The 19,484-nt window shown below is 42.2% G+C and overlaps 1 protein-coding gene across 20 annotated transcripts in view; it reads right to left on the bottom strand.

The window, feature by feature from the left end:
- LOC116037399 (receptor-type tyrosine-protein phosphatase S-like) overlaps positions 1-19,484 on the bottom strand; it is a 78,278-nt gene that overhangs the window by 16,669 nt on the left and 42,125 nt on the right. For 8 of the 20 annotated variants that reach the window (XM_036005527.1, XM_036005529.1, XM_036005530.1 and 5 more), the window contains exons 6-18: positions 16,306-16,416; positions 15,543-15,554; positions 11,835-11,849; positions 10,146-10,415; positions 9,125-9,504; positions 6,456-6,657; positions 4,573-4,709; positions 4,225-4,369; positions 1,831-2,148; positions 1,508-1,701; positions 1,335-1,361; positions 952-1,069; positions 69-731 (exon numbers count right to left, since the gene is read on the bottom strand). In XM_036005527.1, the coding sequence (XP_035861420.1) occupies positions 69-731; positions 952-1,069; positions 1,335-1,361; positions 1,508-1,701; positions 1,831-2,148; positions 4,225-4,369; positions 4,573-4,709; positions 6,456-6,657; positions 9,125-9,504; positions 10,146-10,415; positions 11,835-11,849; positions 15,543-15,554; positions 16,306-16,416 (2,592 nt within the window). The remainder of the gene's footprint in view (positions 1-68; positions 732-951; positions 1,070-1,334; positions 1,362-1,507; positions 1,702-1,830; positions 2,149-4,224; positions 4,370-4,572; positions 4,710-6,455; positions 6,658-9,124; positions 9,505-10,145; positions 10,416-11,834; positions 11,850-15,542; positions 15,555-16,305; positions 16,417-19,484) is intronic. The other 12 variants (XM_036005532.1, XM_036005533.1, XM_036005539.1 and 9 more) reach the window with 5 other exon arrangements.

The following is a 19,484-nucleotide window of genomic DNA, read 5'->3' as shown; positions in this document are numbered from 1 at the left end:
CGGAGATGTGAAGCTGAACCAGTGCTTAGAAGGTAAAGGGTGTTCCTGTGGCCTGAGGCCAGCCCTACCTGTTTCAAAGGCCAGGGTTTGGCTCACCAGAGGTGGGCTGAAGGGGCCTGGCCCTGCCTTGTTGTGGGCTCTGAGCTGCACTTCGTAGGCTGTGCTGTGATTGAGGCCCAGGATGGTGTAGCTGGACTCACTCGCTGGTAGCGTGATCAGCCATGGTGGAGCAGTGGGGGCTGGTATGGCTGCCGGGCCAGGATCAGCAGAGGGTTTGAGGCCCGCAGCCTCTTTGTAAGATATGGTGTACTCTGTAATGACACCGTTGCACTCCTCTGGAGCAGGGGGCAGCCAGGAGAACTGGAGGGAGCAGCAAGTGGCATTAACAAAGTCAGGTATTTTGGGGTATCCCAACGGGGGGAATATGGGAACTGTTATCTCGTGCTGCACTGCGTCTCCGTAACCTGCTCGGCTCTTCGCAGACAGGACAAAGACGTAGGAGGAGCCTGGGGAGAGGTTTCTGACAGTGAAGTTTCTCTCCCTATTTGTGAACTCCACTGTGCTGTCTAAAGAGCTATTCTTCAGGCCAAACTGTAGACGGTAGCCCTGGATTACCACTGGGGCCCCCTGGCTATCAGAGGCTGATTCAGAGCACTCCACCGGAGGAGCCCAGCGCACCACCACTGTTGGACCAGATCCTGGACGCACCCACAGGGAGGGGGGGCCGGGCACTGCAAACAACAGTGTAGGCATCAGAAAATCAATTGTCATATATATATATATATATAAATATATATAGACACTTATCATGTAAATCTTGTGGAAGAATTATAATTGATATGGCTGTTTTTGATTGATATGGCTGCTGGCTGGTGCAGCTTACTGTTAGATCAATTCTTGAGTATGTTACTAAATCCAGTGCACTGAACTGTATACTTGGCATATGCTTACCAATCCCCAGGGTCTGCACCAGCTTGGTTTTGCTGTGTGCTCCATCCCCTTTGGTGGTGTACGCTGCCACCGAGATGGAGTACAAAGTCTCAGCTTTCAGGTCTCCTAAAATCAGCTCCTGTGGGGGAAAACACATAACAGCACCGTCAAATACTGCTAACTCATTCCTTTTTATATGAGACAATACACTTTCTTTACAGCTATGCATCCGTAGGAAATTATCAAAAAGTTACACATCAGAGGCTAAACAAATCTCTGGTGGTCAAACTTAATAAAGATTTCATGGCCGTCTCTGTGTAATCCAATGTATTGGATGCATTGTGCTGTTTGTATTAATAGTGAGTTCATTAATAATGAGAAGAGGACGGGTAGTCTGCACTCACATATTGAGTCGAGTCATCCTCCTCCATCTTATCCCACAGATGAGACACACCCCGCAGGCAGCCGAGACAGATGAGGGAAGGAGTGAGTCAAAGGACAAGGAGAGAGGGACGATGTTTAACGATAAAATAAATGACCATCTTTGGATCATTGAAATATTCAGTTATGACATCACCTGAGACTCATCCAATAGGAGGTCTTTGATCTGGGGAAGGTTTCGTGATTCACCACTCTCTGAGCGGCTGAAATGCACCTGGTAGCCACGGACCTGACCTTGCCGTAACCGTGGCAACACCGACCGCCACGAGACTCGAAGCGCTGAGGCGTTGAGCGGCTGGACATCCACCTGACGAGGTGCTGCACTGGGAACTAAGGACACACACACACACACACACACACACACACACAGAATTAATTAAGTGACCAACAGTCTAGCCAGTAAATAATCAACTAAACAATCAATACTGTTTAGGTCTGATCTACGGCTCCCACTCTTACCGTCCTCATCAGTTCTGCAGATCACAGCCGGGCTGTTGGGTCCAGTCCCCTCTGCAGTGAATGCTGCCACGGTAACGTTGTACCAGCTCCATTTCTCCAGCCCCTCTAACACTGTCTGCCCCTGCGGGGCCGGGATAGGAAGCCCCTTCACTCCCTGGCCCTGACCTCCGCCTCCTGCCCCAGAGACTCTCTGGTATCTCAGCATATAACCTGCCAACTCGCCATTCTGACCCTCCATTGGAGGCGGCCTCCAACTTACTCTCAGCGAGGTGGAGCTGGCACTCTCGCAGGACACACCCTCGGGTGCAGCTGAGGGCTCTGATTGGACAAGGAGCGAGGAGGGCAAAGAGTTTAGGAGAGACCCAAGAGAATGGAGTTGAAAAAGCAAGAGGGGGCGAGTATACGCAAAAGGATAGGAGATAAGGATAAAAAAGGAAACAATAAGAAACTAAGGTAAACTGAACTGAAAGAGATAACACCAGGACAAACATGAGTGATGCAAAAATGGGGAGCAACCACATAATGTAAAAGCATAATGTTAGACGTAGAATCTAATGAAAAAAAAACAGAGACAAGAGTATTGACCCTGAGTGGACAACTTAATTATACCAAAGGAGAATGTGCATCCGATACCCAATGATTATATATTATCCTTTAGCTGTAGCTAGTGGCATAAAAGGATCCAGATTAAGAATGAAAAACAGATATTGTTAAGTCTTTCTTTCTAAAGCAGGAATGCACAGTTCAGTACACAGGAACTCAGACAAATATACACATTTCACAACACCAGCCCCCCATGGTGGCATAATCCTTGAGTCCTCAGGATAATAGAGTGGTCTGAGACTTTCCACTGCTGACTAGGGGAAGGTCTTGGGCTTCACAGAGAGAAGAAAAAACAAACTAAAACATATCTCACACAGTGCAGAAAGGATTTAGGAGGCAGGTTTAAAAGAAGAAAAGAACCGGGAGCCTGGAGAGAAAGGCACTCAGACGGATATTGAAAGTCAGGCTAGAATGATGAATTGCAGACAAGAATTGAATCAGAACTAGGCCGGAGTATTCACTGTAACAAACAAGTACAGAGAGCCAAGAATCACACACCGTCATCACCACAGATCCCTGGACTGTAGGTATCGCTCACCCTATATAATGTTCCTTAAAGAGTGTGCACGCACAACGGTGAACATGACCGAGGCGTCTGGGCTTGTGTGTGAGCTCGGGAGTGTATACCATGTGTGTATGTGTGGGAGTGTAATAGTCATAGCTGACAGGTTCAAGTATCTATCCACTCAGCCGTACAGCCACTGTTCTGTTGGCCTCGGGGGACAATCTAGATGTGCACCAAAGCTTGGCGATAACAAAGCGCACATAACCTCTCTGGGAAATGAATTCTGCTGCATGAAATAGTCTGCTTATCTCGTACTTCTCTTTACTAAACCCCCACCTCCTCTGGTGTACCACCTTGGTGTCAAGGTAAAGACTGAAAGGAGACCAGCTAAAAGTGTTGAGCACAGATCTGATTATGAATACACAGTCTGATTCCTTGTGTCTGTGTAAATGCTCGACAAAAACTTACCTCTGCAGCGATAAAGTACTGCACCACCAACTGCAGGACTGTTCTCGACCAAGACTACTTTATCGATTCTTTTCCTTGCGCCGTTTTCTCCATTATCTCTGCATTTTCTTCTTGTGAGCAGATATAAAATTAATCAATATGTCAGAGCAAAAAAGGGGACGTTATTTGACTCTTATCAGAGCTATCAGTGATTGTGTAAAAAAAAAAAAAAACGTTGTGAAAACGACACAAGGGAGAGAATCCAAGTTCAGCCTGGGTAAAATACAGACTGGCCGGCACTTACCTGTAAACACAGCAGGACACCCACCATCCTTTAATGCTCCTCATCACTGACTGCTAGCCAATAAGTGGCAGACAGTGTCGCCCTTTCAAAGACATTAGACACTGATAGAGTGGGAAAAAAGTGAAAGGAGGGTGAAGAAACAGAAGAGTTAAACTTTAATCGGCGCTCCATCTCCATCTGTCATGATGTTTTGGCTGTGTAAGAAATCGAAAGGCTGAGCGGAGGAAGAAAGGCACAGTCAAATGTAGATGGATGGATGGGAGGGAGGGTTTGACACATGGGTTGATAAACGAGATAGATGGAGAGATGTGAAGATTGTTCCCAGGTTTTACCGGGTCAGGAGCTGAGGACAATGTACTTTGATCTGTGTTTGTGTGTGTGTGTGTGTGTGTGTGTGTGTGTGTGTGTGTGTGTGTAGGGAACAAAATATTGCATGAGACTTCTGTACAAGACTGAAAAATAATACAATATCAATTTGTGGCATTTCTGTGTGCCTGCAGGTACAGTATGTGAAGTCAGTCAAATTGAGACGTACTGGCTTGTGATGTCCTCTGCACCAGCTCGTTGGTGAAAGCTCCGATGCCTTTGTTTGAGATGGCGGCCAGGGAGAAGGAGTACTCAGTGTTGGCTTTCAGACCCTCCACCGTGTATGAGTTCCTCGGCCCGAAGGTCAGCTTCTCCTTTGAGAGAGAAGAAAGAGGAGCAGAGGACAGGATGAGGGGAGTGGAAAAGTGATCATTAAAGAGATGAGACTGTCACCAGCAGACACAGAGGCGCTGGACGCTGGGGTTAATCTTTTAAACTTCCTTCTCCTATCTGCCCTCTCATCCCTCTGAAATCCACTGAGCAGACAGGTTTATAAAAAGAGAGTAAGAGGTCTTACCAAGCTGCCGAACTTTACAGGTTTGTAGAGCAGCTCATAGTTGACAATGCCCTCCTTTGTGTAAGCAGGTTCCCAGGTCAGCTCAATGCTGGTGTCTGCCACCCTACCGACTTTAAACTTCCCCGGTTGGCCTGGGACTGAAGGGGACAGGACAAAACAGTCAGATATACAGTATATATATATTAGGGCTGGGACTATATTTCTTTCACGATACATGGGTGCCGATTCGATTTGTATTAAAATTTTCATTTATTGCGATTCTACAAGTATTGCGATTCGATGGTATTGAGTATTGCGATTTTCTTTGTCCTTCTTTAACAAAACCAAAAGTTGAATAACACACTTCTAGAGACAATATATCCTGAGACAGTTCTGAAAAAGAATTGTTTTAAAAAAAAGAATCACCTGTCAGTCAGTCAGTCTGACATTCATTTCATTTACATAAGTAAAGTAAGTACATAACATGTATTTTTCTGCATTTTCTTAAAGGTCCTGAAAGCTTATTTTCTTAAATGCCTTTTAACTATAAATAATGGGATTCTACATGAACATGATATTGTATGCCAAAGTTACAACAATACTGGTTCTTCCACACACTTAAAATATTTCCATGCGCCAATAAGAATTTAGCAATAATACATCTTTTAAATTAAAAACGTCTTAAAACTCTCTTTTCCTGGAAAGCCTTTTTTCTAATTTTACCATTGCTTTTTATTGTGTTCCGTTACACCTGTGTTTTTATTTATTTTAGTTCATTACATTTAATTTATTTAATAATCTTTTACTATGCTAGTAGTATTATTCTTAACCTGCGTCATTATTTTAGTGAATTTTATAGTTTCCCTTAGTTAACCTTTTTACTGGAAAGCACTTTATAACTGTGTTTAAATAAGTGCTATATAAATTAAGCTTAATAATGTAAATACTATCAATATCAGAATGGGAATTATGTTGCCAGGGAAATGTCACTGTCAATCTAATCTGATCAAACAGAACAGTGTGGGAGCAGAGTTTTCTTTTTGAGTGTGAAATTATAATTAATTTATTACTAAGGATTTTTTTCTTCTTCTAATTTTAGCTGTAATTGTTGCTTATTAAGTCAGTAATACTTTCACAGAGAAATGACCAAGATTGGCAATCAATCCATTTTAACCTGACCTAAATGGTCATCGTGGAATAAGAAATTATGTTGTACTAATTCTCAATGTCATAATGTACACCCATTGAAACCCTTGTATTGTTGTGCACTTTTTTTTATATAATCTCATTCATTTTGTATGCTGGAAAACGGCAGACTCTTTAAGGACATCTGATGGCGTAGCAGGAGCTCAGGCTCCACAGACATTTAAACCAGTTATACCATCAGAGTAATCATCTCTTTGTCCCTCCCATCACATAAAACCTGCGACTTCTCAGCAGCTGTAACAGTGACGCAAGCAGCGCCGAGGTACAGTACGACGGACATTTTTGGCTGCTAATCCCAGTTTCCTTTTCATAAGTTTCCACAGCAGGTGGAATTTATTCCTTTTGGAGAAGTCAAATTGCCTCACAAACACTGAAATAAGCTACTTAACTTTGTATACATGCACACACACACACACACACACACACACACACACTAATAACGTCATTTGTGCTCTGCTGGATGTGCACATCTGAAAAACAACCACTACTCTCCTGCACATGAATAAATGAAGACCACTACTTAGCTGTTATCCATGCACCAGCATGCACAAACATCTACAAATGATAATGTTTTGCGCACACACACACACACACACACACACACACACACACACACACACACACACACACACACACACACACACACACACACACACACACACACACACACACACACACACACACACACACACACTGACCTCCAGGCATGACTTTGACATGGACGGGGTCTGAGAAGGGTCCGTCCCCTACAGAGGTGAAGGCCAGGACCTGGATGGTGTAGGTCTCCGTGGTTACCAGGTTCTGAATGGTGGTGATCACGCTGTCCTGGACGTTATGGATCTGCCACTCATTTATCGGCCGGGATGGGTCCATGGTATAGTACACACGATATCCTTTCACCTACAACAGAGGAGCAGAGAGGGAGAATGGCCGCAAGATCAGGAGTCTTCAACGTTTGTTTAGGCCAGGGACCCCTAAACTGAAAGAGAGACTGAGCAGGGACTCCCTACTGCATATATTCTATACAATTGAGTTGCATATTGTAAACTGGGCCGAATGGATGAAAATATTGGATGGATATTATTTATACATCATGTTTTAACGTACCTAATGTACCTTACCTATAGTAAGCTTATCTTCATGTGTAAATACCTTTTCTTCACAAATAGGCCAATTTTGCTATTAAAATGTTGGATTCATATTAATGTATATTTTCAGACACACACACACACACATATACATATATATATATATATATATATATACATATTTTAAAAGCTCAAAAAAAGGAAAAAAAACATAAACATAATTTGGTGGCTTCCCTGCAATTACTCTGAGGACCCCCTAGGGGTCCCGGACCCAAATGTTGAAGATCTCTGCGCTAGATGGATAGTACAAATATCTCACTCTCAGGTTGACAACACCAGTTCCAATACAATCCCTCACATTGTAGTGCGTAAGATATAATCACTCTACCTCCTTTAACTCTCCTGTGGGATTTGTTTATGGGCAGTTCAGAGTATATGTAATCCTGCTGCCATGCCATCGCCCTTAGCCTCCACCTCTACCACCTCCCCTCTTATTACTCTTTAATATCTATAATCCCCATCCTCAATTCAATCTTGCACTTTTATGAACCTACTACACAGTTAGGAAGTCTAGAAAAAGAAGTAGGCCTCAAGAGGGAGTGCTCTTAACTTAGAGTGGACAGTCCAATTACCTTTTTATCATTAGGGGGGGAGGGGAAGGGAGTTACAGGAGGGAAATCACTGGCAAGACACAATCCCTGCAAAGGACATGAACCTGTACACTGGAAAAAAGCTCCCAATGGTGAATTTTATTAAGACTTTATCGTTTTAACCTCGTGTGGGCCTCTAGGTAATTTTAAAAGGTTGTCAGTCCTAGTAGTAGTAATAGTAAATGAGGGTAAATGTCATTCAGTCTTAAAAGACTAGAACATTATTTTACATACGTTACAATAAATCCCTTTATATGTCCCCATAGGGCAATCGATTGGGGACTGGAAAAAAGGAATTGGGGACTGGATGGTATATGCACAGAATGTTACATGTTTCCTAATGTCACGGTCACGGCCGTGACCCTGAGGTTTTCCTTATGTTTCTCTTTTTTTTTTCATGGATGTATTATAAGATACAGCATTCGAGGTGGAGCCCCGTTCATTCCTATGAGATTTGCTCAGTGGCGCAGCCATCATGGAGCAAGAAATTACCCGGATGATCGGTGCTACTTTCGTATTGTGTGGCTCATAGAGCAGGCACACTAGAGACCTGCGCCGGCTGAGCCGGCTACTTCTGGTTTCCAAATGTTATCGGGCCGAATGGATCAAATTCTGATAGTGAAACGAGTCAATTCGCAGGGGTTTGTGACGCTTGAAAAAATGTATCCACTCATTTACAGACGTGTCTTTTGCCGTGTAAGTCTACAGGAAAAAGTCTTTTTGGACCAGAGGGCATCACGTGACGGACCAGGAGTTGCAATTCCACTGTTAAGGCCGCTATGTTCAATTTGCTTCAAAGCCTGGTGCACTTCGCTGGGTCCTGGTATTTCCCCTCCCATGTGTGTTCCTGACTGTCTGTGTCTGTGGGCGTGGCGGTCCTCTGCTCTCTCCTGGCTCCTGATTGCTGCTGATCCGCCACACCTGCCTTTCATCAAGCTCCAGCATATCAACCCCGGTCATTCAGCCATTCATCCCCAGATCGTTCAGCCAGCTACTGTGGTAGTGAACACCTCAGGCCGCTCCTTGTTCTAGGTATTAGTGTCTTTTTCTCGAGTGTTTTTGTACCTGATCTAACCCTGTTCTGCTGTACTCCAGGATCATTCTCCTCTGCCTGCCTGCTTCCGCCTGCATCCCCTCAGCCATGGCAGCAAGCCCCTTCAATTAATCAATCCCTGCTCACTCATCTGCCTCGCACCAGCATCCCCCCCCCTTACTACCAACCCTCTGCTTCTGCCAGCAGCCTCCTCACTCATTCCATCTCCAATCCCCTTTTTTCCCTTACAATAAATCCCTTTTTAATTCATCTACTACTAAGTCTGAGTCTGTGTTTGGGTCTCTCTTTGAAATCAGTTTTTATATGTTTGAATTTTAACTAATGGGACAAAATCTGAAACTCTGGATGTAAAGACCAGGAGCTGTCACACTGAATGGACTCTGCTTTCTTTAATGATTTTTTTTAGAACTTAAAGGATTTTTTTGTTGAGCACCAGTGTTTTTGCTGCAGACATTTACCACCATATTTAGAACATTTTGCTGTTTGACATGTAAGACTAAAAGAAAATGTAAAATGAAAATGTTTTCTACTACTGATAACAAATCAAAAAGAAAAAGTTTCAGTCCTCCTCCCACCTGTCCATTGGGTTCCTCCGGCTCCTCCCAGCGGACCATCACTGTGTTCTGAGATATAATATGGGCCTGGACGTTTCGGGGAGGACTGGCCGGGGCCTGCTCTCCTGTACGGGCCTCCACACGCGTAGAGGGGGGACCCTGGCCGATGCTATTGAAGGCTGACACTCTGATTTCATATTCTGTGTTGGGGTACAGTCCCCCGATGCTGTAGCGGGTGGTGGTGATGCTGTCCACTGTCTCGTACTTGCTGTCCGGCCCTTTGGCCCGGTACTGGATGATGTAGTAGGAGACAGGGTCTGGGTTGCCAGAGTCCCATGTGATGGTTACACTGGTGGCGGTGGTCTCTGTGACTATGGGTGTGCCGGGAGGCTTTGGCAAAGCTGGGGATTAGAGAGAGGCGAGATGAAGAGAATGACTATTTATTGGTTTCTGTCCATTCTGTACCTCTGCTATTGTTACATTCATTCATACTGTACATTCTGTACATTGTTTTGTTCATTCATCAAATAATATCACATTCTGTACTTATATATATATATATATATATATATATATATATATATATATGCACTTTGGAGTACTGTTTGCACGTTTAAGATGCTAGACTGCATTTTGTCGTACTCGTTCACACTGTGTGCAATGACAATAAAGTTGACTCAAATCGAATTACATTTTTGAGGATACACTTTCACATTCATTTGGTAGCTGTTTTTGTTCAAAGAGGTATTAAATGGCCTCCCACACTGTCATGTATCAATGATAAATCCACAACTATGAGGGTGCCTTAATCATATTTAATATGTAGAATTCTTCGTTCAAGTACAGAACATTAGCTTGACAGAAGTCAAATGTAACATTACCATCCTGGACATTTAGAGTATCCCTTTCTCCTGCCATGTGCACATTTTTAAATAGAGGGCACCCAATCCATCTACATCTATCCTTCAATAAAGCAACAACTTCGGGCACTTTCCCACACTGTTTCTCTCTCTGAGAGCCAAAATGATTAATAGTCTCTTACTCTTTACTAAGACCTGAGCGGTGGCCTCGAGGATACCCAGGCTGCTCATGGCCACACAGGTGTAGTTTGCTGACTCCCGGACACCGTTGAGCTCCAGCACGTTCCGTCCAATCGGCATTTCATCCTCTGGGGTCAGATCCTCGCTGCCCAGCATCCACTTGACGTAGGGCATGGGCGAACCCACGGCCACGCAGGTGATGTTGATGCTTCCTCCTGGCATGATCTCATGGTTGGAGGGGAGGATGGAGAAACGAGGGGGCACACGGCGCACTGGGAAGGGAGGAGAGTCGGGGTAGAAAGGAAGGCAGGGGGGAGGGGGGGGTGGGGTTTCGGGGTAAGGTGGGGGACGAGAAAAGTAGGGAAGGGAGTGAGGAGAAGAAAGGCGGAGAAAAAGGAGGAGGGGGGAGAGAGAGAGAGAGAGAATCAGAGAGAAAGAGAGAGGAAGAGCGAGGCAGAAACAAGATAAAGATTAAGAGAGAAAGTGAGGGCAAGAAAGATAAAAAGAAAGAAAAAGAGAGGAAAGAGAGGAGAGGTAACAGGAAGGGGGAGAATGAACTTCAGGTTTGTTTTGTTTTTTTTTTTACAGAAAATTACAAAGGGATATTTCAAGTGTAGTCCCAATTACTTTATGGTACTGATGATTCCAACAGAAAGACACAAATCTTGTGCGAGCTCAACCATTCAGTGAGCTGCCTACTCAAAATAATAAAGTGACAAACTCTTGAGTATCATTTCAACCAGGACATGACACCTATAGTCAGTTTCTCTTCTTAAAAAGAACAATTTTCTTATTGGTTATCATTCATTTAAGCAGAAAAATAAGACTTTCTGATTCAGGTTTCTGATTATAGTTGTATTATTTTAACATGTCTCCCTCCAAGCAATGACTAAACATGCTAAACTTGACCAGAAACGTCAGTGAGAAACTTTACTTCCTTTAGCTTTCTGTGCCTTGGGGGTGCTTGTGCATTAGATGATACTCTTTTTAGAGAGTTTATGCATCATAGGGGCCGATCAATAGGCCCTGCCAGCTATTTGTGTCCCCATAAGAAGAAGACCTAAAGTGGCAAGTTGTATCCAATACTGCATCGGTCTGAGCTTGGTTGACTATTTATTAGGGAGAGATGCAACGAGAGAGACTGAACTCATAGGTCACTTGCATGCCTGGGCGACTCAAGAGGTATAAAATGGTGGAGAAACACAAAGAAGAGAACGAAGAACTGAAGACTGAGAGGGAGACAGAAAGAAGTGAGACAAAAGCAGAGACACTGGAGAGACAGATAGAGGGATAGAATAAGTTGAGAGAGAGAGAGAGAGAGAGAGAGAGAGAGAGAGAGAGAGATCGACACACAGAGAAAGACAGAGACAGAAAGAAAAAGGCAGCTCTGCTTCTCTTCCAGACAATGACAGGCAATGTAGCAAAGGACAGCCACATTGTACAACAAGATACTGTACAATACATAGGATTCATAACTGATACAGTGTGTAGTCAAATGAATTGGAAATGTGGACAGGAGTGGGTTGAGGGTTCTAATAGGGTGTTGTGGCAATTACAGAGTGATCATTGGACACATTAAGTTAAGAACACCAAGACAGCATGAAAGAGGCAGAACGGGAAAGAACGAGTGCGAGCAAAACGAGATATGTGAGGTAGTATGTGCATGTTTATAAGTTAATAAACTTATGTACATGTGTCTGTCGCTCCTACACATCAGGGTGCAGACAGAATGCAGAAGAAGAAGAAGAAGAAGAAGAAGAAGAGAAAAAAGGGGGAGGGAAGGGGAAAAGAAAGGGAAGTGGAGATAAAGAGAGGAATTAGAAGAGGGTTTTTTTTAGGGGAAGGAGGGAAAAAGGGGGAAGAAAAGAGGAGCGAGGAAGAAGAAAACACATGGATCTATTTAAAAACACGGCTATATACCAGAGTCAGGCCCATTCAGAAAGTAGGTGCTTCAAAAGTAAGAGAAAAGACTAGTAGAGATCGGATGTTTAAGGAACAGAAGAAGAAGAAGAAGAAGAAGAGGAGGAGGAGGATACCCGAGGGTCACAACACAGGAAACAGAAAGAGACAGAGAGAGAGAGAGTAACGGACAGACATCTCTGCATGAAAAGAGAGAATGAAAGGGAAGGCAGACAGAGAGCAGAAACATTGTCCAAAAACTAAACTCACCACTAGGAAGCTTATATTTATAATAAAACAACAGCAAAAATGTTCTAAAAGTATGCAAATAAAAATAGATTCAAATAAAAAAGTTACTGTAAAAAACCCTACAGTAGCAAAACATTTTTTTTAGATGACTTGGAAATCCAGCAGTAATTCTAATATAATTAATAAATAAATAAAAATTTAAATAAAGATAAATAAATAAATATGGGTAAATTTGCTGCATAACCTCCACTCCTTAATGTGTTACATCATTACTTGGAATCTTCATGGGCCACATCCCCCTACTCAAAGAATCTAGAGACAATTGGATAGAAGTTAACATTTTTGCATGAGTTCAACAAATTGAAACAAAAACAAAAAGTTATAGGAATACTTGTAGGAAAAAAAAAAGGAAGACACCCGGAATTGGATACAGAAGTTGAAGACAAGAAAGAGACAAAGAGACAAAAACAGGTAGATCTGTTAGAAAACAGACATGTTTAGGCAGGCATCTCCTCATCTGAGCATGCTGGAGACAGACAGACAGACAGACAGACAGACAGACAGACAGGCAGGCAGACAGACAGGCAGACAGACACACAGACTGCATCCATGACAGCTCCATGCACAAGACAGACACAGCAGGTGCCAGGCTGCACGGCAAAACACTATCACTTTCTTTTATCAATTTATTATTTATTTTATCAATATTGCAAAAAAAACAACTAAAAAAGACAATTAATTAAGCATATGAATTTGTTTGGTAATATAAGCAACAACAGGATGAAGGTGAAGCCTCAAGATGATCGTCAGCAGTATTTAAAAATGAATAAAAAAAAGAAGAGACAAAAGAATGAAGAATCCACTGCAGAGACATAAAGTAAGCTCATAACAGGGATAATCCTTCACATGCTCACAGAGCTTTAAGTTAATCGAGCCGGGCCGCATGATTCCCCTCCATTTTCCATACAGTTGGTGAGAGCCAGGGAGCTTCAATCTTTATTAGCGGGGCTATCATTAGTCCTGTCCTCTGCAGGGAGTCTGGAGGCTACGTACTGGGGAGACCTTGGCACAGCCATAAGGATTAGCGCTGCATCTCAGCACTGCTATACAGTACACCCCGTTCAGCAGCGTCACTGAGCTGACATTTACGCAGCACCATCCAGTCCGTCTCAAGGACACGGCTTTCATTACCCACTGTAATAAGAGGGAGTCATTAATATGCCCTCGATATCTAAAACTGTGAATGGATATGATTCATTTCAAATGTCAGTCAATACAGGCGTATCGGAGTGTTTGGGAAAGATAGCAACAGGCCATATTATAGGCGAGTTGGGATATTGCTAAAAATTGACTGATAGTTTACTGTTAGTGATGAAATACCACATGTAATAAATAATCAATTATAAGTAAAAGTCCTGCACTGACAATGTCACCTAAAAGTCTGTATTATTTTAAGGAAAATGTACTTTACTTCCTTACTTACTCACTCATTTCTACTCAACTTTGTCCAACTGGCAGTTGGTTGCTAATGCTAAATGCTAAAATATAGAGTACAAGTAGCACAAGTAGAGAAGGGTCATACAATCAGTGAAGTGACTCAGTAATGCCAGCATTATCTGTCTACAGTGTGCTAAGTAAGGGATCATGTAGAGCGAGCGGGTCATTATTGTGAATTAAACCCAACAGGGTGATGCACGTTGGGTCGGTTACCTCGACCAATTACAACAGTAATGGAGCTAATTTGAAATATTTTATATACCGTGGAGTCATCTAATGTTTAACAATGCATCGTATTTCATCAAATGCTTTGTATGTAAAATATGAATTTGTCATGTAACTAGTAACTATAGCTTTTCCAACAAGTATTCCAACAAGTATTACTCTCAAGTGTTTTTAAGGGGGCGACCTCTAGCACTTAGTAGAGTGTCCGTCCCGTGTAGGCCCGGGTTTCGAATCTGACCTGCGGCCCTTTGCTGCGTGTCACCCCCCCTCTTTCCCCCCTTTCCTTTCTATCCACCGTCACTATCTAATAAAGTGAAAAGCCCAAAAAAACAACGATTTGTTCTCAAGTGTACTCAAGTGTAGTAAATATTAGGAGTGGGAGGAAAAATCGATACAGCATAGTATCGCGATATTTTCCGTGGCAATACTGTATCGATACACAGACGCCAAATATCGATCTTTTATTATATATGTGTTGGTCAGTTTGTCTGCTTGACAATCCCATTTCGCAGCAATACAATTGAAGTGAGATGAACAAACAGAGACATTTATCTTTTTAAATAAAACTGATGGTGACAAAGTTTCCTTTTGGGGAAATCATTTGAAATTGGGAAAAATTTGAAGTTGGAAAAAAGGTAATAAATTGCAATATATCGCAGAATATTGCAATATGTTTAAAATCGCAATAATATCGTATCGTGACATAAGTATCGTGATGATATTGTATCGCGAGGCCTCTGGTGATTCCCACCCCTAGTAAATATACTTTGTTACTTTCCCCCACAGGTGATGTGATGGTTTCTCGCCATCATGAGTTTATGGCATGAATCTGGCCAAATAACTGATGCTTCTCCTAAAAACCTGCACAGCACATACCACGTCAACACAGAAGGTACAAGCGTGACTGCGAGTGCAAGACTTCCACTCAGTGCAACAAGTTCAGAATTAGAGCAGATGTGATGGCATGGAAGCTTAGACGCAACATTACACATGAAAAAAAAAAAAGAGAGACCGTAGCCAGACATGACAAGGAAGCAAGTTCAATAATATGACAATGTGAGCATATCAACAGGCGTGAACACACACTGCGCCATGCTCTTGTGTCAGTCCGTCAGTCAACAGACATGCAAGCGGTGCTCCTTTCTCTTTCTCTCTCTCACTCCTTCCATGCAAACATCGCCTCTTTTTAATCTTCCAATTCTTGGGTCTCCATGACAACAAGATCATACCATGCAGAAAACATTGATCGGGGAGTGAAGGCAATACCAAGGGTTCTGCACACAAGGCCTCACAATGCAGTCAATGCACTCTGCTGCGTAGGCAGACCACTTCATCAACGTAGCAGTTTCAGAGAAATCAACTCTCTTCATTTTTTTTGGAGACATAATCATTTCACTTCAAAATCTACTCCGGTGTCCTTTAAATGTATTTTTTTATTATTTTTTTTTCCTTTTTTGTTTCTCTCTGTTTCAATAAGTGGAGCTTTCTGAAACAAAGGAGTAACAAAAGAAAAGAAAGAGCACACCAACCTTCTCGAAGCTCTGAGGGATGAGAGGGGGTTGATGCAGAACACAATGACGTGAGGGGGGGGGAGAGAGAGAACGGGGAAACACAGAGAGAATAAAAACGGCCAGCGCAAAGCCACTCGCTCCACTGCATCACACACGCACTCTCCAACACTCTCACGTCGCATACACACTCGTCCGATTTCCCACTTCACATAGAAACTAGAACTTATAAATCTGAACATTGGTCGTGGTCTTTCAAACATAAGCCAGATACACCAGCACCCACAATCCAGAGGCTATTATCACTTAAACAGGGATCATGTGGGTGCAAAATGATGCCTTTAATGTAAACATATTTAAGAATAACTTATATCCTGATTGTTTCCAATTTCATTCAAATCTCCAATCAAATCTGTGCATCTTTTGTGCAACATTTTCCTCTTTATCCACCTCTTGTACAGAAGCCATTTTAGTAGACACATCAGTGATGTTTCCATGCAGTTAAACCAAGGTGTGTTCCCAACTTCAAGTTCAATTTGATGCCACTGCAGGGGCTCGCACCGAGGTTTAAGGTGGACTTGTTAAGGGTGGTTGTGAGAAATACCAAACAACAGAGTTAACATATATTGTAGACAATGGATGGGTTAGTAATACTTGTTTAAAAGCACAGAAATGAAAAAAATACTTTATTAATACTAAGAGCACCTTAATAGTAGGGATTTCTGTGTGTTTGTTCTGTGCATGTGCGTGAGTGTGCACGTGTGTTTCTGGGTTCAGGTCCTACCTCGCACATACAGGTTGGCAGGGGAGGAGTAGCGCACGCCTTGAGAGTTGGTGGCCACACACTCGTACTTCCCTTGGTCCGTTTCCTCGCTGTTCTCGATCTGTAACGCTCCTGCAAGACAGGAAGAGACAGAGAGACAGAGAGAGAGAGAGTTTTTTATATTTGCCATACAAATAGATTTATAAAATGATATAAACCCATCCTAATATTGTGTTAATGTAGCCAACATATAACTGTTTATTGTGTTTTGTCTGATGCTTTGGCAACATTATTATTGAAACTTTCATGCCAATAAAGCCCCTTGAATTGAAAAATTTAATTGAGAGAGAGAGAGAGAGAGAGAGAGAGAGAGAGAGAGAGAGAGAGAGAGAGAGAGAGAGAGAGAGAGACGAGTAAAGATGTTTAGTTGAGTTTAGAGTGTAATCGGGCCTTAAAAGTTAGTCCCGACAAGGCCCAACAAGTACATTTTGATTGACAGCTTTTTAAAGCAACACTATGTAACTTTCCCCCTACAGGTTGTCTCATTGGACATACAGCCCTGCGAGCTGTAGTTCCAATGAGACAACCTGTAGGGGACCAAAGAGGGAAAAGTTACATAGTGTTGCTTTAAAAGCCCGAACCCGTTTACAGCCCGACATTATTCAAACGTGTGCACGCACACAGCTTGTATGCCTTTTGTCAAGAATGAGTCATTTATACATTTGTTAACATCACTTATTCATGACTAACGTAGGCTATAGGCCACTTGGAAGCTGGAACAAAGAAATAAAAGAAGTCCTCCAGAGGCCAGCCTCCGTTTCACCTCCTCAGCATCCATTTTCGCGCTAATCGAAACGCATCACCTGACCGCTCATTTACCGTGCAACCCGGAGCGCAAGCCGAGCCCGTGTAAAATGATAGAAATTAAGACAGAATCCGACCGAACCCGTCGGGCAAAGATCTTCAGCTCTAGTTGAGTTTGTAGAAACTGTTTCTGCTGCTATCAGCCTTTCTTTCATCCTCAGATGTTAGTCTGTTGGTCTGTTTTGTTATATTTGAACCCTTGGGTATCCTCTCTCCTATTGCTTCAACATCAAAGGCAGCATCTGAAGGCTCTCAAATACCGGTAGCAGTATTTTTACAGTAAGAAGCACCATATTGTATTTTCTCTTTCCATGCTCGGCAACACATTCAAAAATCTGAATTTCCTTCCAAAAAAGCAAGTCAAAACCAAGTCTCAAAATGACTTTTTATAAACATAGATGACATTTAAAGGACCTTTTCTTGTACACCGCTTTACAAGCTAGAGATTCCTCTCTGCTACAGCAGACTCACTGCTGCTGCTTGACAAGCTTTACCCCACGGCAACAGCCAGACACAATGCTCTTTAACTCCGCGACTTCTTTCTTCCTCAATTTTTATCCTGCTACCCTGATCCCGCCGTGATAAACAGTGTCTCCCTTAACGTGCTAAAATTACACACGGCGCTCGTCAGGTATTCTGTTGTTTCACAGGGTGCTATTCTTACTTTTGTTTCCTTTCCTTTTTTTTTTTTTTGCAAACGGCCTTTTGAATTACCAGCAGTTCTTTTTTCTTTTTTTGCTCTTTCAGCCTCCTTTGTCACATTCATCTCATCTGAAACTGACTTTGACATGGAGCCTTAGGAGGAAGCACAAACCCATGGATTACACTCTGCTGCAGGAGGAGAGGAAGAAGACAACTCAAAACGCACGCACGCACGCACGCACGCACGCACGCACGCACGCACGCACGCACACACGCACACACGCACACACACACACACGCACACACACACACACACACACGTGTAGATAAACATGCATGCACGTACACACACACACACACACACACACACACACACACACACACACACACACACACACACACACACACACACAGAGCTAGTTTAAGTCTGTTACAAAGCCCGGTGTTTTGTATCAAATCTCCTGTGAGACTGATAAAAGGGATCTGGCTGGTTTAGAGATATATAGAGAAATAGAAGATATAGTTTTCTCTGCACTTTCACATACATAGGTTAGTTAAAGAAGTTCCCATTCTTTACTTCGTTAAAAGTAGCACATTGCCACAACGTAAAACTACTCAATTACAAGTAAAAGTCCTGCTTTCTGAGTTGAGAAAAAGTATTGTAAGAAAAACGTATGTTACATTATTATGCAGAAGGGTCCCTTCCACAATGTAAAATATTACACACAATATATAACTGCAATTCAAGTTGACAAAAAAGTCTTGTCATGGTTCAGTTACTAGCTTTGAATTATTTGCAAAAAGCAAAAAATAAGTCCCAAAATAAGCTAGTAAGTAGTCCTTGAGTTTTGTGTGTATTTCCTTATCAGACTTCTGAGGTGAAGAATTAGCTTTCATGCAATACTTTATTTATTGTTAGATAATTTATTTTTAGCTAATCTTTACATAACAATGCATCATTATTTATAAAAATAATCACATGATCTGTATGTAAAATCTTAATAGCTGTCAAAAACTGTTAATAAAACGTAAGATATTTCCCTCTGACATGTAGTGTGGTATAATCCGGTAGAGTAGACGTACAAAGAAGCATTAATTGAAAAATCTTGAGTAAAGCTGCAAAGATTAGTTGATTAAGCGCTTAGTCGATTAGTCGAACAAATTGACTTCTATTTTGATAGCTGAATGTTTGCAACGTTATAATGTTCTATTATATTTGTAATGTTATAATGTTCTGGTTCCGGCTTCTCAAACAAGCTTTTCTCGCCATTAGGATACATTAGTACATAAGCTTAAGTAGTAGATTTAATTTTGAGGTATTTCTGCGGTAACACTTTACTTGAAGGTATCGACATAATTGTGACATGACACTGTCATAATTATGACATGACACTGTCATGAACGTGTCATAAACGTTTATGACTTCTGTCATTAAGTGTCATTCGGTTTTTGTCATGACAAGTTGACATTGTTTGGGTTGTCTTGATTATGACAACTTGACATTAATCAAAGTGACATTTCCAGACGTTGTCTTGGTCATGACAAGTTGACATTACATTTGTTTGGGATGTCTTTGTAATGACAACTTGACATGAACCGGGATGACATTACCAGAGGATGTCTTTGTAATGACAACTTGACATAATGTCATCCTGTTTAATGTCAAGTTGTCTTAATAAGGACACTCCAAAGAA

The sequence above is a fragment of the Sander lucioperca genome, chromosome 9 (genome assembly GCF_008315115.2).
Source record: "Sander lucioperca isolate FBNREF2018 chromosome 9, SLUC_FBN_1.2, whole genome shotgun sequence".
Classification (NCBI taxonomy): domain Eukaryota; kingdom Metazoa; phylum Chordata; class Actinopteri; order Perciformes; family Percidae; genus Sander; species Sander lucioperca.
The sequence above is the reverse complement of the archived record's forward strand: the minus strand, read 5'-3'. Positions and strand labels throughout refer to the sequence as shown.